The sequence below is a fragment of the Pristiophorus japonicus genome, chromosome 8, assembly GCF_044704955.1.
Source record: "Pristiophorus japonicus isolate sPriJap1 chromosome 8, sPriJap1.hap1, whole genome shotgun sequence".
In the NCBI taxonomy this organism is placed as follows: Eukaryota; Metazoa; Chordata; class Chondrichthyes; family Pristiophoridae; genus Pristiophorus; species Pristiophorus japonicus.
In genome coordinates this window covers 240,741,741-240,767,082 of record NC_091984.1, presented here as the reverse complement: position 1 = coordinate 240,767,082, position 25,342 = coordinate 240,741,741, and the positions used below count along the sequence as shown (strand labels likewise).

The following is a 25,342-nucleotide window of genomic DNA, read 5'->3' as shown; positions in this document are numbered from 1 at the left end:
CTGTCCAAACCCGTCAGAATTTTAAACGTTTCTATGAGGTCCCCTCTCACTCTTCTGAACTCCAGTGAATACAAGCCCAGTTGATCCAGTCTTTCTTGATAGGTCAGTCCCACCATCCCGGGGATCAGTCTGGTGAATCTTCGCTGCACTCCCTCAATAGCAAGAATGTCCTTCCTCAAGTTAGGAGACCAAAACTGTACACAATACTCCAGGTGTGGCATCACCAAGGCCCTATACAACTGTAGCAACACCTCCCTGCCCCTGTACTCAAATCCCCTCGCTATGAAGGCCAACATGCCATTTGCTTTCTTAACCGCCTGCTGTACCTGCATGCCAACCCCCAACTGCCGCTGGCTCTCGATCTCCCGCTGGGCTTTTGATAGGTCGCTCCCCTCTCACCAACTGCCGCTGGCTCTCGATCTCCCGCTGGGTTTTTGATAGGTCGCTCCCCTCTCACCAACTCTTAATAATTGATTCCATCATTTTACCCACTACTGAGGTCAGGCTGACCGGTCTATAATTCCCTGCTTTCTCTCTCCCTCCTTTTTTTAAAAAGTAGGGTTACATTGGCTACCCTCCACTCGATAGGAACTGATCCAGAGTCAATGGAATGTTGGAAAATCACTGTCAATGCATCCGCTATTTCCAAAGCCACCTCCTTAAATACTCTGGGATGCAGTCCATCAGGCCCTGGGGATTTATCGGCCTTCAATCCCATCAATTTCCCCAACACAATTTCCCGACTAATAAAGATTTCCCTCAGTTCCTCCTCCTTACTAGACCCTCTGACCCCTTTTATATCCGGAAGGTTGTTTGTGTCCTCCTTAGTGAATACTGAACCAAAGTACTTGTTCAATTGGTCTGCCATTTCTTTGTTCCCTGTTATGACTTCCCCTGATTCTGACTGCAGGGGACCTACGTTTGTCTTTACTAACCTTTTTTTCTTTACATACCTATAGAAACTTTTGCAATCCGCCTCAATGTTCCCTGCAAGCTTCTTCTCGTACTCCATTTTCCCTGCCCTAATCAAACCCTTTGTCCTCCTCTGCTGAGTTCTAAATTTCTCCCAGTCCCCGGGTTCGCTGCTATTTCTGGCCAATTTGTATGCCACTTCCTTGGCTTTAATATTATCCCTGATTTCCCTAGATAGCCACGGTTGAGCCACCTTCCCTTTTTTATTTTTACGCCAGACAGGAATGTACAATTGTTGTAATTCATCCATGCGGTCTCTAAATGTCTGCCATTGCCCATCCACAGTCAACCCCTTAAGTATCATTCGCCAATCTATCTTAGCCAATTCGCGCCTCATACCTTCAAAGTTACCCTTCTTTAAGTTCTGGACCATGGTCTCTGAATTAACTGTTTCATTCTCCATCCTAATGCAGAATTCCACCATATTATGGTCACTCTTCCCCAAGGGGCCTCGCACAATGAGATTGCTAATTAATCCTCTCTCATTACACAACACCCAGTCTAAAATGGCCTCCCCCCTAGTTGGTTCCTCGACATATTGGTCTAGAAAACCATCCCTTATGCACTCCAGGAAATCCTCCTCCACCGTATTGCTTCCAGTTTGGTTAGCCCAATCCATGTGCATATTAAAGTCACCCATTATAACTGCTGCACCTTTATTGCATGCACCCCTAATTTCCTGTTTGATGCCCTCCCCAACATCACTACTAATGTTTGGAGGTCTGTACACAACTCCCACTAACGTTTTTTGCCCTTTGGTGTTCTGCAGCTCTACCCATATAGATTCCACATCATCCAAGCTAATGTCTTTCCTAAATATTGCATTAATCTCCTCTTTAACTAGCAATGCTACCCCACCTCCTTTTCCTTTTATTCTATCCTTCCTGAATGTTGAATACCCCTGGATGTTGAGTTCCCAGCCCTGCTCATCCTGGAGCCACGTCTCCGTAATCCCAATCACATCATATTTGTTAACATCTATTTGCACAATTAATTCATCCACTTTATTGCGGATACTCCTTGCATTAAGACACAAAGCCTTCAGGCTTGTTTTTTTAACACATTTTGTCCTTTTAGAATTTTGCTGTGCAGTGGCCCTTTTTGTTCTTTGCCTTGGGTTTCTCTGCCCTCCACTTTTCCTCATCAGTTATGTGGGGTGGACTGGGTGCTCTTTACCTTTCATAGGTTTTGTTCATAGGTTTATATTTAACCTTCAGGGCTGCTGACCGAGGGCCGTGCGGCTCTTTGTTGGCCAGCGCAGACATGATGGGTCTCCTTCTGCGCTGTAAATTTCTATGTGTGTTGAACATACAAGAACAGTGCTAACTGTACTGATTCCAAAATGAATGTCAATGTTTAGCTGAAGTCAGGTTACTGTATCTTTTTAATATATAAATAACTGCTGTGTTTAACCTTTTAAACAGATTAAGTTAGTGATGGGATAAAAAACTAAAATATTAACAACTCCAATTATGGGAAGCAACCATATATGTTTAGAACACTGCTGTTGCCTATGGGAATATTATAGGTGTTGCAAATTCATTTCTAATTCTGGTCAGGAACATTTCTCAATGAGTACATTTCAATTGTTTTCTTGTATCTGATGCTTATAACTTTCCCTCCTTTAGGTACCTCTTCCATGAAAATTTGAGGAAAAATTTACCATTGATTAATCCAAGTGCTCTTGAAACCTTGGCAACTCTAATGCAAGAGATTCAAAATACAAATGGGGCAGATCCTGAGATGCTGAAGAACTGTGAGGTTCGTTGGCAGGTTTAGGTTTGGAATTGAAGTCATGATATTGTTTACTGTGCTGTGAATGTGAAGGAATGACCCACTTGGTGTGTTGGTAAGCTCAGAGCAGCCAGGCTGCAGGCCTGAGTTGGCATTTCTCAGCAGCACCCTCAGGATCTCATTCTTAACATTTTGGATCAGCTGCACGGTCTCCAGGTTACCTTTCTAGTTTGTCCTTTTATCTCGAATATAATCGGAACGCTAAACCTCAAAACATTCAATTTGTTGCTTCATCTAAAGATTTATTTTTAATCGAACCTTAAATCACTTGATTTAATTTTTTTCTGTTCTGAAACTTCTTTGCTTCCCTTCCACCCTTGAAAAAATTAAGAAAATATTTTTTTTGAAATAAAAAAAATGCCAATTTTCCACCTGCTCTCCTGAAAGAATTTACTGTTGTTTGGTTGCAGTTAGAAAGAAAGAACTTAGGATTTCTGTAATGCCTTTCATGTCTTTGGAATGTCCCAAAGTGCTTCACAGCCAATAAATTACCTTAGAATTGTCATCACCATTATTAAGTAGGCAAGTGTGGCAGCCAGTTTACACACCGAAAGGTCCCACAAACGGGAACGGCGATGCGGGATCAGTTAATGCGTTTTTATGGTATCAGTTGAAAGATGAATGTTGGCCTGGAAATTGGCAAACTTTCCCTGTCCTTTGAAAATGTGCTTTGGAATCTTTTTAGATCCACCTGAACAGGAAGTCGGGCCAGTTTAATGTCTCCTCCAAAAGCTAGCACCTCTGACAATGCAACACTTTGCTGAAATTGCTACCTGGATTCTGTACTGAAATCCTGGAGTGAGATTTGAACTCACAATCTTCCAACTCCGAGGTGAGAGTGCTTCCACATGAGCACTGTCAGCCCTCCAATACCTCTCCCAATGATCATCGTTTATAGTATTGTGAGTTACAGAGAGATCTGACAGAGAAAATGATTATACATTCTTAACATTAATACATTTTAGTGCAGATAATATGTTGTGTATTTCTTTTTGTGGGTAATTAGGGAAGATGGCTGCAACTCTTTAAGTTAGTGGAAAAGCAATACCAGGACCAGATATTGTCACAGCAGGACCAATACCAATGTCAGATCCAAGTGAGTAAAGCATACACGTTCATACTCTTACTTTCACAGGAAAAGGCTTCTTTTAAAATAGTATTTCTGGTGAATATATTGAGCTCATTCAGGTGAGGAATGTCAGTCGTGGCTAATGGAGTGCTCTTCCACATTAGGCACCGATTATTGACATCAAGCACTGTTGCGTCAGATTTACCATGGGCGGATGCAGAGTAAACCTCTGCTCTTCTGTAACCTGAGCATTCCTGTCTGCACCAGTTACTTTTTCCACTTCTCTCTCTCTCTCTCTCTCGCCACCTTGTAGTTTTTCTGATTGTGATTAATAATTTGTTGTCGATTCTGGGCAGTTTTGTGGTGTGAGCTGGTGTCCTCCAACCACATTTTAGGCTGTCAAAGTAATTTCATATAAAAAAAACTAATGGTACTAACTGATTAGGTTTCACATTTGGTATAGCACAGCAAGATATTTACAACAATGCCCCATGTTTCTACATTTTCCAAGTGTAGAACAGTTTACTGCTTGAATACCAGAATTTTGTATAGGAACGCCTCAGAGATGGTGAAAATGCCAATACCTCAGTGATAACAAATAATAATCATCTAATAACAGTGTGAGAAATAAAAACATTGCTCTGGTGCAACAGGGTGCTTTGCTGAGGTTGAAGTACAGATGTGTTCGAGCAGAGTAAGGAGGGAGGGATACAGAACATACAACATCTTTAAAATGGCCTAATGTGGTAAATATAAATGTAACTTTAATATGATGACTTTCCACCTGAGGAAACTTTTCCCCCAAAATCTATGGGACTCTTTACCAGTAGAGCCAGTCCCAAGTCCCTCCACACCAGCAAGAGCGATGAATGCAATCGTGAGCTTGTTTGACTGGTATCATATGCTGGAAGTGTAATAAGGTCATTTTGAAGTGCTCCCTATGTTACACAAATACACGTTACAGTGCTTCTGCTCAGCAATTCATTCACCCACTGTAATTAGTAGCATTATTGGAAACTAGGTGCAGGTTGGGAATGGGATTGTAAATAATATCAGAAAATGTATATAAAAAAGTAACTCCCATTAGCTTAATCTTAATGTTTTGCTGTGTCTGAAATGTTGAGCCACTGGTTGCACATTGAAGCATTTATCACTGCTGGGTGCTGTATTCAGTGTAACCTTTCCTATTGACATTTGGGGTGGGGGGGGGGTGGAGAGAGGAATTTTTTTTCCCCTTTAAATAGCTATAAATTGAAATTAATGTAGGAATTTAAAAAATATTGAAATGTTCTGGATACATGAAATTATATAGGGACATAATTTGCGGCCATGAGGTGTGCACGCGCCTGGAGAGGCTGCACGAGTTCCAGGTTTAGGCGTGCGTTGCACATGCGCTAAAACCTGGAATTTGCTATCTGTCAGGCATTCTCTTGACAGATCGCACGCATCCCTGGGAGAAGGACTTCTGCGGCCGGAGAGTTGGGCTATTTGCCTAATTTCTGCCCAGCAAATGGCCGTGAAATTCTTATGTCTGGTAAAAGAAGGCATAAGGTCTGCTTTTACCAGCCTAAGAATTTAAAAAACTGAAAAATAACATTTTATCAACCATTTATACATTAAAACCCCCATGCAATAAGGCTAGTTTATTTTTAGCCCCGTTAAAACACGTAAATTTAGTTTTCAAAAAATTTAAATTTTGTTTTAAATATTTAATTACATGCTTTTTAAATTAATTTTAAATATGTAATTTTTATTTATTTATTTGATGTGTAGAGATATTTTTTATGTGATCCACATTCATACTTATGGGCGTTCCGTACATACGGTATCCTCATAAGCATATGAATGGGGATTGCCTTCTTTGAATGGTTGGGCAAGCCCATGTGATCCCAGGTGCGTTTGCAAACTGTCTGCGCCTCTGCGATATATGGGTTTCAATGCAGGCCTACACGTAGAGGCCTAGGAGCACAAGTGTCCGAACCTCTGGGACCAACAGGTAAGTTTGTAGTTTTTGCAGGTCGGAGGCACCGCCTGCGGGAAGCCTCCGACCACAAATTCAGCCCCATTATGCATTCATGTGTAATGCTTTTTGCAGCATTCAGTTTCCCCTGATCCTCTGCGCCAAAATGAAAAATAAATTGTGCAATCTGGTTTTACAGACTTCGTACAATGGATCAGGGCAAATTGAATTCTGCAAATAGAATTACTTCTAAAAATGTGGTATTATCAATGTAGAAGCTGCTTCATGGTATTTTTTCATCCTGTTATTTCTAGCTTATTCAAGATGAAATCAAAGCACTAATTCCGTTACAAAATGACATTGGTGTCACACACTGTACAGCCAGATTACCATCCTTTTCGACTGCAGGTGACTCGACTGCATCTGGTGTTCTCAATGGCCACCACTTGGAGGAGCTGGAATGTAAAACAGAATCTGATGTACAGTCTGACTGCAGTGAAGCAGAGGATCAGGTAATGGCTATCAGCCAATGTAATCGTGAACAGAAAGAATTTCAGGACAACACGCTACTGACCAGTGGATACGGGACATTTTCAGCATCTCCGCAATCTAGTTTTCACAGTCTTGGTACGGTGAATAAGGCCAGATTGGACGCTGCAAACAGTGTACAGACTATGAAGAAAAAAGATTCAGTTCACTTCCAGCACAACTTAACCAGTTTTCCTCACCTGAAAGAAAATGGACAAGGATCATTCATTTTTGCCACTGGTGATGAGCACACTTTCGCACTTAAATTTCCAAACAAAACAAGTCAAGACTTGAGTCATCAGGAAGCTAGTAGCAATAAATCTACTTTGGAAATTAAAGCTGTGACAGAAAGTCTGCTTGGAGAGCAGAATAAGACCAATGGGTATGTACCAAAGCTTTGAATGGAATATGTAAGAGCTAATATTTTTAAATTAATGCTTGTGTCTTGATGTAACTTTCACTTTGTCCAATTAGAAATTGGTATAGGATCTGTCTTTTAGAAACATAGAAAATAGGTGCAGTAGTAGACCATTCGGCCCTTCGAGCCTGCACCACCATTCAATAAGATCATGGCTGATCCTTCACCTCAGTACCCCTTTCCTGCTTTCTCTCCATATCCCTTGATCCCTTTAGCCGTAAGGGCCATATCTAACTCCCTCTTGAATATATCCAATGAACTGGCATCAACAACTCTCTGCGGTAGGGAATTCCACAGGTTAACAACTTTGGGTGAAGAAGTTTCTCCTTATCTCAGTCCTAAATGGCTTACCCGTTATCCTTAGACTGTGTCCCCTGGTTCTAGACTTCCCCAACATTGGAAAATTCTTTCTGCATCTAACCTGTCCAGTCCCGTCAGAATTTTATATGTTTCTATGAGATCCCCTCTCATCCTGCTAAACTCCAGTGAATACAGGCCCAGTCGATCCAGTCTCTCCTCATATGTCAGTCCAGCCATCCCGGGAATCAGTCTGGTGAACCTTCGCTGCACTCCGTCGATAGCAAGAACGTCCTTTTGGAGCATAGAAGTATCAAACTGAACAGTCTATAATTGAAATGTTAAAAAAAATCCAAATGGACCTCACCGAATGGCTTATTATCATGAGTAATAATTTTTTGAGGCTTTGCTCCCAGCATGGAACTTGCTAATGTTGGGCGAGGATTGGAAAATAGGGGCTACACTATTGCACTCCCTATGTTGAGCGCAGAGCCTCGCAAAATTAACCCCATTGTCAAGTGCATTGTCTGATGTGGTTCTAATTCGGAACAGCATGGTGTATGGTTTGTATTGAGTGAGGTGATCGCAGACAGACTCTCATTGGACTAACTGTCTGTGTCTCTAAGTTAGGGAATGGGATAATCAGCCAGGCTATTCTCTCCTGATTGTTATCTAGATGCCCTGCTGACTGCTAGTGGATAGGAGTGGGTTAAGCTGAGATTCTCTTTTCCCCCACCTCACCCCTCTTCCCAAACTGTCAACCAGCTTGCTAACAATCAATATCTAGGCTGACTTGAAGAATCACTGCTGGCAAGTTGCTGGTACCTGTGAAAATATTTACCATGACTTAACAGGCAAGAAGAGAAAAAATGATGGTGAGTGTGGGGTGGAGAAAAACATATGGACACTACAAGCCACATATTACACATTTGTGCAGTAATCTGGGGCATGTTTATCTTTTAAAATCTTATTTTGCTTCAGCCATTTATTCTGTCAATGTTTGGTCTTTGGCTGTAGCAGTTGTCAGCACACTCCAAGATCTGATATTCCGAGAGAAGAGATAGAATCTATTCTGATATCTGAGTTCCCAACTGAGGTTTTTGCTGCTCTGATTACATGCAGCTGCAAACTCTAAATGGAGGTCCACTGATACACCAGTCCATGGATGTACATCAGCCGCCCTTCCTTGCAAGCCTACAGCTGATGATCAGAATGTGTGCTATATTTGCTCTTTCTATACAGAAGCCTCACCAACAGGTTCCCCCTGCTCTGTATTTATCTTTAATGGATTGGGACGTTGTGTCACTGATTTTGGATTTTCACTGAAACAGAGCCATTGTCTAATGAACATTTCCAACTTCAAAAAGACACATTATTGTAACTAAAATGATTCGAGAGTTGTAGTCTGATGTACATGTCCTGCTTTGTGTGCGAGAAAGGTTGTTCCAGACACTTGTGAGCTGAAACCACATTGGATCGTGAAATGTCTGATTACTTGGATTAATGCCCACACTGCACAGTTTTATTTCTATTTCCCAAAGGGAGAAGAGGATTAGATGCAGTGGATCAGCTCTTTTTGGTGCTTGAAAACACAATACTCTGATTATAAACAGTCCCCTGATGGAACATCTGCACAGGAATGTTCAGATGGGAGCTGTGCACCTGTTTTGCCTTGAATTAAAATTCATGATTCTCCTCCCAGCAGTGGTGGGACATCCAACTGCCCCACCAACACTGCTGGAACCCTGACTATTTCCCTGGATCGGGGTTCATCAGATATGCATGGTCGGCTTCCAATGGGATTTCCGCTGCCATTGTCCAGTTGTAAAATCCTGGTGGTGCTGCAGCAAGACTGCCACTATAGCACCAGAAGAGCAGAGAGCACTATTAAAGGGGCGAAAAAAGCCCAAGGATTGAAGTAGCAGTCCCACTGAAGGCCATGAACATTCAGATGTTCAGTGCTGGAGGCAGAATGGAGAGACAAGAGGCTGATGCATGGCCCTCTCCATAGTGGAATGTTGCAGCTGTTACTGTTGCTTTCCAGGGCTTCCAACACCTCCTCCATGGTGGTCCCAGAAAACGGTGGATGGAAGGGAAATTCACTGGGCACCTGGGCCCTGCCCCCACCGCTATTTAAAGGCGGGGAATGAAAGGCCAGCAGTAATCCTGCCAGCAGTCTGGGCGTATGTAGTTCAGGCAGTGAGGCAGCAGCAGGCCGAACTTTCCCTTATTCTCTGCTGTGATCCTCCCTGATTCTGGATGGGATTGCAGAGTAGAATCCAGCCCAATGTTTCCTAGAGTAGAAAAAACAGGGTCGCAGTTTTATGAACAGCCTAACTTAGTTTACATGGGCATGTCTGGTGGAATTAAATTAATTTTCTTTTTTTTTAAGTTTGACGTCATGGGTACAAAAAGTTAAACAAAAGAATCAGAAGTCAAAATTTGTAACGGGAGAGGTATTGGAGCGAATGCAGCCACAAGGATCTGGGCAGCCACAGGAGATTGAAACACCAGAGGATGTAAGTGCTCAGACATTATTTGAGCTACAATTAAAATTTCTCTTCCACAAGTTTTCTCTAAGTATTCATGAAGTCTGCAGTTGTTATTATACATCTTCGAAGCAGAGGACTGCTTCTGAAGATTTTTGATGTTCGGCCATTATAATTTTATGCTGTTAATATTGATGTTTCATAGTTTCCTACAGATTTGAGCTACAATAGACCAAATCCTATTTTTTTTAACAACATTTTACTGATTAAATCTTAATTGTTTCCTCTTGCTGCTGTTCTCACCTTCAGCTCGGAGAGTGAGCTGATTAACCATGGAGTACCATCACTGAGTCAGTATCACTTTGATTCGGTGACGTATTCTGCAGGGTTGTAATCCACCGAAGCACTATTGGCGCGAATACATGAACTCATGTCTCTTATTTAGAAGGAGGAAAGCATGCCAGGGGATCTCAGACACGCCGTAATAGTGACCGTCTTCAAGAAAGGGCATAAGTCCGATTGCGGTAATTACAGAGGAGTGTCCCTGTTGTCTACCACAAGGAAAGTTATCATAAGAATCCTCCTCAACCGCTTTCTCCCTGTGGCTGAAGAGCTCCTCCCAGAGTCGCAATGCCCACTAAGGGGCACAATGGACATGATCTTCACCATGCGACAAATTCAAGAGAAATGCAAAGAACAACACCAACCTCTGTACATGATCTTCTTTGACCTCACAAAGACCTTCGACACTGTCAACCGTGAGTGATTATGGAGTGTCCTCTTAAATTCGATGGTCCTCAAAAATTTGTCATCATCCTCCGCCTGCTTCACGATGAAATGCAAGCCGTGATCCTGACCAATGGATCCACCACAGACCCAATTCATGTACAGATTGGGGTAAAGCAAGGCTGTGTCATTGCACCAATGCTCTTCTCAATCTTCCTTGCTGCAATGCTCCACCTCACTGTCAGTAAACTCCCTGCTGGAGTGGAGCTAATCTATGGAACAAACGGGAAACTGTTCAACCTCCGTCACCTCCAGACCAGATCCAAGGTCATTCCATCCTCTGTCATTGAATTATAGTATTCAGATGACGCTTGCTTTTGCGCACACTCGGAGGCCGAACTCCAATCCATCGTCAACTCGTTCACTGTAGCGTACGAGAGCATGGGCCTTCCGTAAAACAAAGGTCCTCCACCAACTTGCCCCTGCTACACAGTACCGCCTGTCCCCCCCCCCCCCCCTCCCGATTATCAAAATCCACGATGAGGACTTGGACAACAGGGACCATTTTCCATACCTCGGGAGCCGACTGTCAACAAGGGCAGACGTCGATGACAAGGTCCAACACCGCCTTCAGTGTGCCAGCGCAGCCTTTGGTCGCCTGAGGAAGAAAGTGTTTGAAGACCAGAACCGTAAAACCGGCACTAAGCTCATGTTCTGCAGAGCAGTAGTGATACCTGCCCTCCTATATGCTTCAGAGACATGGACTATATACAGCAGGCACATTAAAGCACTGGAGAAGTACCACCAACGCTGTCTCCGCAAGATCCTGAAAATCCATTGGCAGGATAGGTGCACCAACGTTCATATTCTCGCTCAGGCCAACAACCTCAGCATCAAAGCACTGACCACGCTTGATCAGCCTGATGGACGGGCCACATCGTCTGCATGCCCGATACGAGACTCCCAAAACAAGCGCTCTACTCGGAACTCCTACACGGCAAGTGAGCCCCAGGTGGGCAGAGGCAATGTTTCAAGGGCATCCTCAAAGCCTCCTTGATAAAGTGCAACATCCCCACCAACACCTGGGAATCCCTGGCCAAAGACCACGCTAAGTGGAGGAAGTGCATCTGGGAGGGTGCTGAGCACCTCAAGTCTCATCGCCGAGAGCATGCAGAAACCAAGCGCAGACAGCGGAAGTTGCATGCGGCAAACCAGACTCTCCACCCACCCTTTCCTTCAACGACTGTCTGTCCCACCTGTGACGGACTGTAATTCCCGTATTGGACTATACAGTCACCTGAGAACTCACTTTTAGAGTGGAAGCAAGTCTTCTTCGATTTCCAGGGACGGCCTATGATGATGAGTGTTGATGAGATTTGTCAATGTAAACACAAATCAACCAAAAGCTCTACATTTAACAGCTAGTTTCCAGGAATTGTTGGCTCCATGTAAATGAAGCAGGTTTGTTTCTTTTTCAAACAAATTTTAATCAACTTTTTGACAAGTTCCTTTTCTTGATGCAAATTTTTAAAAAGCCCTGCTCTACTACACATTGTATAGTTTAATTCAAATACTCAATTCAAAATGTCATCAAACTTGTCAATTCCCTCCTAATACCATCACAAGGGGTTTAAGAAGGCCCACCACCACCACCTTTGGGCAAGTATGGATGAGCAATAAAGGCAGCCTTGCCAGCATAACCCACAGTCTGAGAAATAATTTGAAAAAAAAATAGTATTAGATAATTTTAAATTACTTTATGCAAATATTTTTGTGTAGAACAGACTTTTTCACAAGTTACTTTTCTGAATTTCAGGTTCATTTGCTATCTGCAGGCTCATCTTCCAACTGCTCCTTCTACCTCAGCAGACCTTCTAGCAGTCCAAATTCTTTGGTATCCAATGTTTCAGGTAGATACAAACTTTAGCTACTTTGACCCTTTGAGTTTAATTTCTGGATTATTTTGTAATTTGACGTTGTAGCTTTCTATATTAGCCTGCCTAGAATCACATCCACGATGCAAACAGGATGTTTGCAGTCCTTTGCAGTGCTTCCTTTTACTGGATGTTTGGAGATCAAGGTATTGCCCAGACAGAATGCATATCTGTTTTTCCATGAGCTCTGTTTGGGGTACTGCTGCACCTTTCTGTCTCTGCCTGGTATAGCTCAGAGGGGAATTAAACATAATGTGGGATCAGACCTGTGATGACTCCAGAACGGTACAAGTTGGTGTTCAACACACCACACAACTACACCATTATATTGAGCTTCATTTTTTTATTATTAAGATTGCCTTTTCTACTAGAGAATTAAAATCTTTACATCGGAATACAATATTTGTGCATGTATTGGAAAGCAATTTACAATCGCCAGTGGTGCACAAGACATTCAATATCTTCCTTTGTTCTATTTATGCTTTCTAGTAACTGACTCATTCCCAACTTACCGTATCAAACTGTTCATAATTTTGAACACTTCTATCAGATCCTCTTAATCTTGTCTGCTGTATTAAAAAGAAGCCCTGTCTTTCTGGTCTCTGATACCCTTGGTTATTATAGTAACCTCCCCACAGCTTTCACATCCTTCTGACAATGAAGCACCCAAAATTTGATACAATATTCTAACTAGCCTAACCAATAATTTGTATAGGTTGAACATTACCTCTTTGCTTTTATACTTCTTGTCCCTGTCGATAAAACCTATGTGATTCATCAGCTTGTCCGCTCACTTTTAAAGATTTGGGTTCCTAACCCTTTAAATCTATCTGCACTTCTACTTCATTTAAAGTTTTATGTTATTATTTACCTCCCAAAATGTATTGCCTCATATATTTCTCTGTATTGAATTCTATCTGACATCTATCTGCCCAGTCCACTAATCCGTTTATTGTCTTTCTGAAGTCGCATACAGCTCTCTTCACAGTTAACCACGCTTCTGATTTATTGTTTTGTTTGTTGTGCCTCCTCTGATGTCCAAGTCCAGATCATTCAGATTGAGAAGTGCATTGATCACAACACTGACCCCTGGAGACACGGCTGTTTACATCCCTCCAATCCAACAAACATTTATTAACCACTACTTCTGTTTTCTGTCTTCCAACTTGGTTTATGTTGCTATATTCCCTTTACCACAGAAAGTTGTTGAGGCCAGTTCGTTAGATATATTCAAAAGGGAGTTAGATGTGGCCCTTATGGCTAAAGGGAGATGGAGAGAAAGCAGGAAAGGGGTACTAAAGTTGCATGCTCAGCCATGATCATATTGAATGGTGGTGCAGGCTCGAAGGGCTGAATGGCCTGCTCCTGCACCTATTTTCTATGTTTTACTACCAATGCTCTTCTCGATCTTCCTTGCTGCAATGCTTCATCTCACTCTCAACAAGCTCCCCGCTGGAGTGGATTTAAACTATAGAACCAGTGGGAACCTGTTCAACCTTCGCCGCCTCCAGGCTAGATTCAAGGTCGTCATATCCTCTGTCATCAAACTACAGTACACAGACGACGCGTGCATCTGCGCACACTCAGAGGCCGAACTCCAAGCCATCATCAACACCTTCATCGAGGCGTACGAAAGCATAGGTCTTACACTAAACATCTGTAAGACAAAGGTCCTCCACCAACCTGACCCTGCCACAGTGCACTGCCCCTGGATCATCAAAATCCGCGGCATAGCCTTGGACAATGTGGATCATTTTCCATACCTCGGGAGCCTACTATCAGCAAGGGCAGACATCGATGACTAGCCTCCAGTGTGCCAGCGCAGCCTTCGGTCACCTGAGTAAGAGAGTGTTTGAAGACCAGTACCTCAAATCCGCACCAAGTTCATTGTCTACAGTGCAGTGGTGATACCCGCCCTCCTATATGGCTCAGAGATGTGGACTATGAGATGTCTGCTGTATAAAGTGCTGGAAAAGTACCACCAGTGCTGCCTCCGCGAGTTGCTGCAAATCCACTGGGAGGATAGACGCACCAACATCAGTGTTCTTGCTCAGGCCAACAACCCCAGCATTGAAGCACTGACCACGCTCAACCAGCTCTGTTGAGCGGGCCACATCGTCTGCATGCCCAACACGAGACTACCATGTGACTTAATTTTTATTAATGAACCTCCTATGCCGCACTTTTTCGAACACCTTTTCATAAATCAATATGCACAACATCCACTGCATTTCCTTTATCAATACCTAAGCAAGTGCTCTACTCGGAACTCCAGCATGGCAAGCGAGCCTCAGGTGGGCCGAGGGAAACGTTTCAAGGACACCCTCAAAGCCTCCTTGATAAAGTGCAATATCCCCACCTGCAACTGGGAATCCCTGGCCCAAGACCGCCCATCGTGGAGGAAGAGCATCCGGGAGGGCACTGAGCACCTCGAGTCTCGTTGTCAAGAGCGTGCGGAAATCAAGTGCAGTCAGCGGTAGGAGCGTGAGGCAAACCAGGCTCCCCACCCACCCTTTCCTTCAACCATGGTCAGCCCTACCTGTGACCGAGACTGTAATTCCCGCATTGGACTGTACAGCTACCTGAGGACTCACTTTTAGAGCGGAAGCAAGTCTCCCTCGATTCTGAGGGACTGCCTATGATGATGACTACCGTGTGACTTAATTTTTATTAATGAACCTCCGATGCAGCACCTTTTCAAACACCTTTTGAAAATCAATAAACACAATATCCACTGCATTTCCTTTATCAATACACTGTTATTTCCTCAAAGAACTTTATTAAATTTGTCAAATGCAACTTGTCTTTCACAAATTCGTGCTGGTTGTCCTTAATTGACACACAATTTTCCAAGCGAATATTCATTTTATCCTGTATTATCACCTGTAGAAGCTTATTCACTACCAATGTTGGCTAAGTGATCTATACTACTACTTCTACCGAATTCCCATCTGTCAGTTCAGTAGCAATGATGGGGCTGAATAAATTCACTCCACTGTCTGTTCTGAACTAGTCTGGTCATCAGTCATCTGTGACAATGTCTATCAAGTGCTTCCTTTGTCTTCCTCGACTTCTTGTTTTATGTACCTCTGTGTGCAAGGTCATGAAAAGTGTTCTAGCTGTTTCCATTCTTGAAACATGCACAAACCATCGCAGTTGTCTACTTGGATCTTCTGTATAACCATTGTTTCTTGCTCAAGCCATGTTCTTATTATATAATTCCTGATTCTTTGCATCCTGGATACTCCCAGTATTCCTCTCAACCAACTCATCTTTTCTGTTATAAGCTTTTACTCGTCAACTTTTTTCATGTTCCAGCAGTTTGATCGGTATATCGGGATAACCATCACTTTATAAACTCTTGCCTTTATTTTTACTGAAATATTTTTAGCCTTCCATAACTTGCTTAAACAGAACCCAGTCCAATTCTTCTTTTGATGCCACAACTCCCATTTTCTGACACGAACCCATCAACATATACAAACTTCTCCACCTGTTCAATTGCATCCACTCCAATTGTTATATCAACACTAAATGATGTATAATAATCCGTGACTTTTTTGATCAAATCACTCGACTTTTTTGATCAAATCACTCAACTTTTGAAAAAATAAATGATCCAAGCCAAAAGTTTGTGAGTTGCATCACCACAATTGCCCTGGTCCAGCCAGTCATCAGGATTTATCCGATACAAAAAATAATTATATTATCTGCTACATCTGACTTGACATTAATGTTACAACAGCAATCCGGATGGAGTAAGAATGGTTCTCTTCACTTTGCCCCCTCTCCTCAACTTCAACATTTCAATTTATTGGCTATTCTAACAGAGAGGGTTGATGAGAGCAATGCGGTTGACATAGTGTATATGGACTTCCAAAAGACGTTTGATAAAGTGCCACATAATAGGCTTGCCAGCAAAGTTGAAGCCCATAGAATAAAAGGGACAGTGGCAGCATTGATACAAAATTGTCTCAGTGACAGGAAACAGAGAGTAGTTGTTTTTCAGACTGGAGGAAGTAATACATTTTAGTAGGAAGAACAAGGAGAGGCAATGTAAATTAAAGGGTTCAATCCTAAAGCGGGTGCATAAACCAAGAAACCTGGGTGTGCATAAATCGTTGAAAGTGGCAAGGCAGGTTGAGAAAGCAGTTAAAAAAACATGGGATCCTGGGCTGGCAATGGCAGAATATAGATAAATTATGTATATTGTTTAGCAGTGTGCAAACATCTTCTGCAACCATTATGAATACATTTATTATTGGCACAAATTAAGCTATGGCTCTTATCAGATATTATTAGGTGTTTGACCTTTTAAAGGTCTATATTTTAATGTGCGTTTTGTGAAATGTGTTGAATATTTAGTAATCAATTATTTGTATGCTTATTACTGAATTGATCAGCTTGTGAGCTAAAATTAAACCAAAGTAACACGATTGCTCTCTGCCAGCCTCGAAATCTTATTTTGTCATAAACAGTGGCTGCTAATTGAAATGTTATGGGTGTTGGGATCACTGGACAGAAACTCCCTCAAGCTGAATGCTTCACTCATAAGAATTTGGGGAAAGCTTGAGCTTCATTACAGAGCCTCCTGCTGGCTGATTACAGAGCAGCAGACAAGAGAAGCTGCTGGCTGCACCACTGAGGAGGCGAAAGACTAGCTTTACACATTTGAATTAGTTAATGTTGGAACCTCATTACCCCTGGGTTTATGTTTAGTTTCTTCTGCTTGTATTTTAGGACTATCTTATTGGAGGCTGGATGAAGGGGAGCTGTACCACTCTTTACCCAAGAACAAGGAGGCTGACCTTGCTGACATATTCTCTCCCTCCAAAGCTGCCAACAGATGCCAGGTATGTTGGAAAGTTTTTATTAATCAGTCAAATGTTGTTCAGGTATAGAAGGAGGCCTGTGTACCTCGGGAAAAGCAGAACATTGTAAAGACTACTAATTCTCCCAAATAAGTTGTTTTCTTTACAATTGTTTCTTCTTGTATGCCTTGAATTCTCAGTGAATTCATTCATATTTTATGAAACCCTTATATATTTTGCTGTGGGAATGCGTTGGATCGATCCAGATCTCCTGGCATTCTTTGCCTTCTATGATATTTTAAATAACTAATTTTGCCATACTTTCATGCTTTAATTTTTCTTTTCCTCCTTGAACATAAACAGAAGTGTGAATATACTGAGGTGGAATTGAAAAGCAAAGAGTGGGTATAGGATCTTCTTAACCGATAAAGGAATAATGGGTTATGGGGAGCAGGCAGGGAAGTGAACCTGAGTCCATGATCGGATCAGCCATGATTGTATTAAATGGCAGAGCAGGCTCGAGGGGCTGTGTGGCCTACTCCTATTTCTTATGTTCTTATGATCTATCGTGTAGGTGGAGATTAATTGGGAAGGACAGTGGAAATGAGAATCAATAACAAATTGAGTGTTGAAACAGGATCGGGTGCAAAGTAAAGAAAACAGTTTTTAACTCCATCCTGATTGCTGCTGTCTTGATGATAAGTCAGATGCGGCAGAATATAATTATTTTCTGCATCTGATAAATCCTGATGACTGAATGTAACAGGGGTGAGTGTGATGATGCAACTATCAAAACTTTTGGCTTAGATTATTTGTTTTTTCAAAATTGGGGTGGTGCCTCCTGAACCATTCTATGATTAATAGAAATCATGCAGTGTTACTGGCTTAACATGCAAATTCCCCATCATAGAGAGCACACAAGTGGGAATCAGTCAGCTAGTGGGGATAGAAGATAATTGGCAAGGTAAAATTCATAAATTAGTTGTGTTGGAGAATTTTCCCCGTGGTTTCCATCACAACAAAGGGTTGTTAGTCCGTCGACAATAACTCCGCTCACGATTCATGCACGAGAGCTTTAAAGCTGTATTACATTGACTAACAACAGTATTAGATTTTGTGTAACAGTGTTATATTAAATGACAAGATGACAAATAATACAACCTGGTTCCCAGGCCCAGAGTGACCACCCTTGGTTGTCTAGGCTGCCGATGTGACTTTGGGCTTCCGACTGACCCTGAGAGCGCTCCGACCCCCAAGAGAACCACACATCCCATGTTTCCAAGGCTTGGAGCAACCTGCTGCAAACTTCCAGTCCATCCACGTGGCTGCATAGCTTTTGACCACCCTGAGAATGCTATTCCTTGGGGAGTGAAACAGGTTCTATTCTTATGCTATAATACAAACTTTGCCTGTGTCTACGTAATATGCAGTTACACGTTTAGCTGAGGCCACATTTTTGGATGTTTACTCAGCTTCTATGTTCCCTGTAATTTTTTTTGGCCTTGCGCGGCCCCTTTAAGGGGCTGCGTGGGCTATTCAAAATATCGTGCATGCGCGGTTTTTACATTGAATTGCCAGCATGCTGGCTGCGCGGGTTCCCTGGAGCAGTGCGCGGCCACACGGCCAGGAAACACTGCCTGGCTTCTAATCTTTTCAGCTTTGCCTTTGTTCTACAAGCTTTGTTTTTTTATACTGTAAGTGCGTAGGCCAAATATTTACCTTTTACTGTGATATTTGCTGTCTTGGCACCTAGTCTCATATTGGGGTATGAGTCTTTTCTTAACCTGGGTGTTTATCATTCACTGCCCTTGTGTTTCCAAACTGTCTGTTCATACATCGAGACAAGATTAAGATTTTCCCTTTCCCCCACTATTTCTATAACACTAAAAACCTACGCAAAAGGATGCTGGGATAGATTGACCATTTAAATCATCCTAAATTATTCTAACAAGCTGGCAGAGCTGGACTATGTCACAATTGTGGAAAAAAAATCACTTTTATATTTAGCTTCCGACAGATTCCCAATGGCAGGCCCCTTCACTGAAGGAGATTTATTGTATGAAGCAGAAGGACAAAAAGAGCCTACATGGCTGGGAATTGGGCTCTCCTCCACTTCATCAGACTCCCCCACAGGTAAGACTATTCCAGGCAACAACAGCAATTTGCACTTGTCGCCATCATCATCATCAAAGGCGGTCCCTCGTATCGAGGATGACTTCCATGCCAAAAAGGGATGTGTTCACAGATGTTTCAATGACGGACCTAATATTCCAGATCCCAAACTACATGTTGAAGGGCGGAAAATGCCTGTGCGTGGATTTTTTTAACATGGGGTGGCTGTTGCACACCAGCCACCACACGGGCTTGACAGAGCTAGGTCTTGGTCCAGTGGCAAAGGTTAACCAAGACGACCGGAGACCAGCTCTGCTGTGCGGACCTAGTGCGCGCACATATTGCAATGTGGGTTGGCCCCTGCTGCCCCTGGGCCCTCTCCTCTGCTGGGCCCTGAACTCACATCTCAACTGGGCCCCGATCACGTCGCTCCACGATCACTTGCCGCTCCTGCGCCCCAACCTTGCTGCTCCTGTTGTACCTGCTTTAGCACCAATCAGCGATCTGGATTATGGTGACATCCAATCCAGTCGCCTCTTCACAGCCGTCGCTCTCCAGCATGCGCTGTACCTTGAAGTGGTATGCTCATTTGAAGGCCCCGACCTGCTATAGTTTCTTCAACATAGCAACACATCCAAAAGCGCTCCATGGAAGAGTGGGCAGGGGTTGGAGGTGGTGGTGGTATGCTGAATGATTAATGAGCATGAGTTACAAGAGCTGAGGTATATTTGTAGAACTAGGTTTTGTGGCTTTAAAGGTGGTAAGTGTAGCAAGGTGGATGGGTTTAGGAACACAATTGCAGAAAGCAAGGTGCTGATTATTAAAAACGCTGGAGCAGAAGGAGATGGGATATATAGTAGGTCAGAACCAGAAGCGTGGAGGGTGTAAAATGAGACACACTGCTGAACTGGTGTGGTGCAAGACCATTGTGGGGGGTGGGGGAATTGTAGATCAGGACAAGACTTTTGATGTTGATGGTATAGCCAATGGAGGTTGCCAGGGCAGGGTGAGGTGTACATAATACTGGATAGGATATGAGTGGCTGAGTTTTCCAAGCAGCTTGAGCTTAAGTAGGGAGAAACCTGGGAGGCTGACACGGAGAGAGTTTGAGAAGTCGAACCCGGAGGTGATGAAGGTGTGAATGAAGGTTTTATTGGCTGTGAGGGTGAGATATGGACTCGATGTTAAAGTGGGTACAAAAGGTGATCTTAGTACCAGGTCTTGAACTGAGCTTTAAATATCTTCCGTAAAGTTACTCTCTAAATCTCAGAAGTTTATATATGTTATGACTGTTGTTTAGTGGAGATATCAAATTCCATTTAAATTGGCACATTTGTGTTATTAAAACTTGAAAAAACCAATGCTGGAACTTGCTGATTTGGCTTAGTGGATTCTATACCTTATGATATAGCTCTGAATGTATATACTAAAGGTCCCAGGTTTAGCTTCTAGTCTGTGCTGAGTTTGTTGTTTATTCAGCTTTCTGGGTCCCACAGTTGACGTCAACATCCCCATTCTAAGGTGGTGAAAAATCAGCTGGGGTTCGCACTCCTGGTCATTTAGAGAAAAGTCACAGCTGTTGTGAAGTGATGAAGTCATGTTACTGGGCTGTCACCCACATGTGTAATCCCATGTTTGCTCACTAAACAAAGGGTGTCTGACCAGTAAGAAGTCAGTGGGTTTATTTTTTGCTCATCAGGGGGGGGTTGTTAGTGCTATAAAATTGAATACTTTTCATTTCAGGCACCCAGTGTTGATATCAAGCACTCTCAGCACAGCCTGATGCATAATTACTCTGTCCCAATAATTGCCCCAAAATCAGAAGTGCACCCCTATGTGATATTTATTCATTTTCTACACCAGCCAGCCTTTGGCCTGTCTGAGTTAGATCGGGCATTTTGAAATTTAGTTTTTAGAAATGCAACTCCTGTGTTGGTATAGAATGAGATTTTACTTTAATAATTAATCTTTCAATTTTTTCTCCCTTAAATAAGGTTTTAACTCTTGATCCCACTCTTCATATGAAGCCCTCTGCTGCATTTTCTCCCCGTTATCAATTCAGTACTCCAGTAGCGGTTTCCGAATCTGATACCCGGTCTTCAGTTAGCCCAGACTCTATAGTGGGTGTAACCGTACACAGCTATACGGATCCTAATTCAGATTCACGTGTAGGTACTTCTCCAGGACCAAACTTGACCAGTACTTCCAGATGTTCCCCACAGCAAAGCTCGTCACCATTGCAGAACTGGAATCTCCATCCTGCTTCTCGGTCCTCCTCTGCTACGCATGGTCAACATTCTATAACCGTAAAGCAAACTAGGAATATAAGCACATCACATGATCAAGGGGAGGACAGCAGTTCCACACTGACTCCACCATCTGTGTCCTGTATTGGACAGTCAGGGATTACAAATAGTGTAAGTGGATCATTGGACCATAATATATCTGCATCATCTCTTGAAGATCCTATCATGTTATCCATGTAAGTGACTTTTAACACTTTAAGTCAAGACTTCAGAATTTAATAAACTTTTTATTTTATATTGCTAAGAATCTATTCAGACCTCCCAACTGCTTTTAGATATCTTTTGATGTGTATCAGCAGTTTAATGTGTTATGTCATGATGCCAGCTATTTTTGGTGGGTCTAAATCTGGACTTCAGCATGGTTGCCCATTACACTGTTGTAGAACTTGAAATTTGCTAGATATTGTTTGCGTAAACAGATAATATTTCAAATGCTGAATGTGATAATACTGTACAGTCCAAACTATTTCTGCACTTTAAACTTAAAATCAGATTCTTTTTTTTAATGGAATTTTATTTCCAGAGCTCGCCTAAACCTACGTGAGAAACATGCACGTCATGTGGCCGACATTAGAGCCTACTATGAGGCAGAAATCAACAGCCTTAAGGAAAAACTGGAACTCTTAAATGGAACTTCTGCAAAATTTGAAGCAGAGAAACACAACAAGAATCTTTTAAAAAGGTGATTTTTACATACATTTAAAGTGATCAAATATATTGAATTACCTTTACCTCACTTGCTGTTTGTGTGTTTAATTTTTTTGTTCAAATATATAACTAAAATATATATTTTTCTAGCGTGATTAGTGATAACTGAAGGTCATAGAAAAATATTTCTTGTATTACATGCAAATTATAAAGCCCAAACTTGCTTTTAATAATCAACATTGAAATAAGAGATTTAAAGCCTCCAAAAGCACAAATGAATTTGGATCTGCTCTAGTGCACTCAAATAGTGTGTTACGGGACCGACAGGTTTTGGATTCTGTCAGTAAAATGGGGCCCCAAAAAAATCTGGTTTCAATATCAGCTGAGGCAAACACTGCCGCAATCTGGAGTCTTCGTGAACTTGGTGAGGAAATAAATTGATGAAAACTTGATCACGACCTTTGAGGCGGTGGCAAACACAGTTAACAATTTGAGATGGCTATTGTTTATATTTTGTTCCAATTTTCTCTCCATCTCTCTTGAAGATGCTGACTAATACTAGGGTACAGTTCTGTGGGCATCGCCAGTCCTCTGGTACCTCATCCAAGTGGCCATTCTTCATTCAGTGAGTGAGACCAGGCTATTCAATCATGGGGAGGAGGGCCATCATAGCCAATCCTGTTCTCTCCAGATATCCACATGTGTACGCTTTGCAGCATTCGTCACTGGACAGTGATCAGCAATGGGAACCTGTGAAATATTTTTTGTTATTCCCCACATCTCTAGTAGATGATGAGTTTAGGGACACTGTGTCAAATTTGATTACCCAAAATACATACTGTGTGCATAATATTTTAATGAGCACTGTTAATAACGTTGTGTAAACCTTTGCAATAGTTCTAACGTCACTTTGAATTTTCAGATGTGAACAACTAGAAAGAGCTTTAACTGAAGCTGGCAATCGTATTCGAGACCAAGAAAACAAGAACTACTTAATGGAAGTGCAGCTGGTGGGTAGAAGTCTTTGAACAGGATATCAGCATTACATCTTGCAGGAAATTTATGCACAATTTTGAGCAAGTACTGTAGCCAGAGACTTTGAGGAAGCTGACCCCTTCAGTCCTAATTGAAGACTGTATAATAGCTGAGAAAGTACTTGTACAGTGAATAGAGCCTGTAGAGTATTTAAACAGCTTGTAACATCCACAACAAAGCCAATAATAACTTGCTAGTTTATTTATTTTAAATCATTTTATTTCCCAATTGTTCAAGATTACTCTTGTACTTTTGGTTAGGTTGACTGGCCTGGACGCTATGATGCAGTTAGTACCGCAGCCCAGGCTTTACAACAGCGTCTTGATGAAATGCGAAAAGAGAACAAGGAAAAAGATAACATGGTCAACAAACTCAAGAGCAGGCTAAAAGACCTAGAAGAAGCTTTTGAAAAAGCTTACAAACACTCTGATAATAAAGATGCCAGAATGAAACAAGAGCACAAAATACTACAGGATGTGAGTTGTGAATTCATTTATAGGAATTAAGTTGGCTTGAGAGAGTAACAGAGCCAATATTTGTACTGATCTATTCCTCCTGCTTTTATACAGCGTTTTTACAGGAGTCTACCAATTTTGGTTCAAATGTAAAAACTAACCTCCCTTTTCCATTGCAGCTGCTTACAGAATATGAATCACTAGGAAAAGAGCATGAACGTGTAAAGGTAATTTCACATTCTTTTGCAGAGTTTGGGAGGCTGTAATCTGAAGGTTACTGTTTATTGCCATAAATTTCCTGAGAATTTTTCCCACATGGAACATATAAATATGGACAGTCTCTTTGTACTGTCAGTAATTGTTGCTTTTCCTTTTTGGCTAGGAGACTTTGAACACTACAGAAGATAAACTATTTGATGCAAATTCTCAGATCTCCGAGCTGAAAAGGTCAGATGATCACTATCACTAGGGGGTCGTGCTGGACAGGCTAATGGGACTCAAGGCAGACAAGTCCCCTGGTCCTGATGAAATGCATCCCAGGGTATTAAAAGAGATGGTGGAAGTTATAGCAGATGCATTAGTTATAATCTACCAAAATTCTCTGGACTCTGGGGAGGTACCAGCGGATTGGAAAGCAGCTAATGTAACGCCTCTGTTTAAAAAAAAAAAAAAGGGGGCAGACAAAAGGCAGGTAACTATAGGCCGGTTAGTTTAACATCTGTAGTGGGGAAAATGCTTGAAGCTATCATTAAGGAAGAAATAGCGGGACATCTAGATAGGAATAGTGCAATCAAGCAGACGCAACATGGATTCATGAAGGGGAAATCATGTTTAACAAATTTACTGGAATTCTTTGAGGATATAATGAGCATGGTGGATAGAGGTGTACCGATGGATGTGGTGTATTTAGATTTCCAAAAGGCATTCGATAAGGTACCACACAAAAGGTTACTGCAGAAGATAAAGGTACGTGGAGTCAGAGGAAATGTATTAGCATGGATAGAGAATTGGCTGGCTAACAGAAAGCAGAGAGTCGGGATAAAATGGGTCCTTTTCGGGTTGGAAATCGGTGGTTAGTGGTGTGCCACAGGGATCGGTGCTGGGACCACAACTGTTTACAATATACATAGATGACCTGGAAGAGAGGACAGAGTGTAGTGTAACAAAATTTGCAGACGACACAAAGATTAGTGGGAAAGCGTGTTGTGTAGAGGACACAGAGAGGCTGCAAAGAGATTTAGATAGGTTAAGCGAATGGGCTAAGGTTTGGCAGATGGAATACAATGTTGGAAATTGTGAGGTCATCCACCTTGGGGAAAAAAAAACAGTAAAAGGGAATATTATTTGAATGGGAAGAAATTACAACATGCTGTGGTGCAGAGGGACCTGGGGGTCCTTGTGCATTCATCCCAAAAAGTTAGTTTGCAGGTGCAGCAGGTAATCAGGAAGGCGAATGGAATGTTGGCCTTCATTGCGAGAGGGATGGAGTACAAAAGCAGAGAGGTCCTGCTGCAACTGTACAGGGTATTGGTGAGGCCGCACCTGGAGTACTGCGTGCAGTTTTGGTCACCTTTCTTAAGGAAGGATATACTAGCTTTGGAGGGGGTACAGAGATGATTCACTAGGCTGATTCTGGAGATGAGGGGGTTACGTTATGATGATAGATTGAGTAGACTGGGTCTTCACTCGTTGGAGTTCAGAAGGATGAGGGGTGATCTTATAGAAACATTCAAAATAATGAAAGGGATAGACAAGAGAGAGGTTGTTTCCACTGGTCGGGGAGACTAG

At 42.2% G+C, this 25,342-nt stretch overlaps 1 protein-coding gene across 3 annotated transcripts in view; it reads left to right on the top strand.

Moving 5' to 3' along the window:
* The window catches only part of LOC139269089 (M-phase phosphoprotein 9), an 87,658-nt gene that overhangs the window by 3,900 nt on the left and 58,416 nt on the right, over positions 1-25,342 (top strand). For all 3 annotated transcript variants that reach the window (XM_070888167.1, XM_070888168.1, XM_070888166.1), the window contains exons 2-14: positions 2,601-2,733; positions 3,773-3,862; positions 6,110-6,705; positions 9,431-9,557; positions 12,070-12,163; positions 16,928-17,040; positions 19,006-19,131; positions 21,105-21,592; positions 21,940-22,098; positions 22,987-23,074; positions 23,360-23,575; positions 23,734-23,781; positions 23,937-24,001. In XM_070888167.1, the coding sequence (XP_070744268.1) occupies positions 2,601-2,733; positions 3,773-3,862; positions 6,110-6,705; positions 9,431-9,557; positions 12,070-12,163; positions 16,928-17,040; positions 19,006-19,131; positions 21,105-21,592; positions 21,940-22,098; positions 22,987-23,074; positions 23,360-23,575; positions 23,734-23,781; positions 23,937-24,001 (2,343 nt within the window). The remainder of the gene's footprint in view (positions 1-2,600; positions 2,734-3,772; positions 3,863-6,109; positions 6,706-9,430; positions 9,558-12,069; positions 12,164-16,927; positions 17,041-19,005; positions 19,132-21,104; positions 21,593-21,939; positions 22,099-22,986; positions 23,075-23,359; positions 23,576-23,733; positions 23,782-23,936; positions 24,002-25,342) is intronic.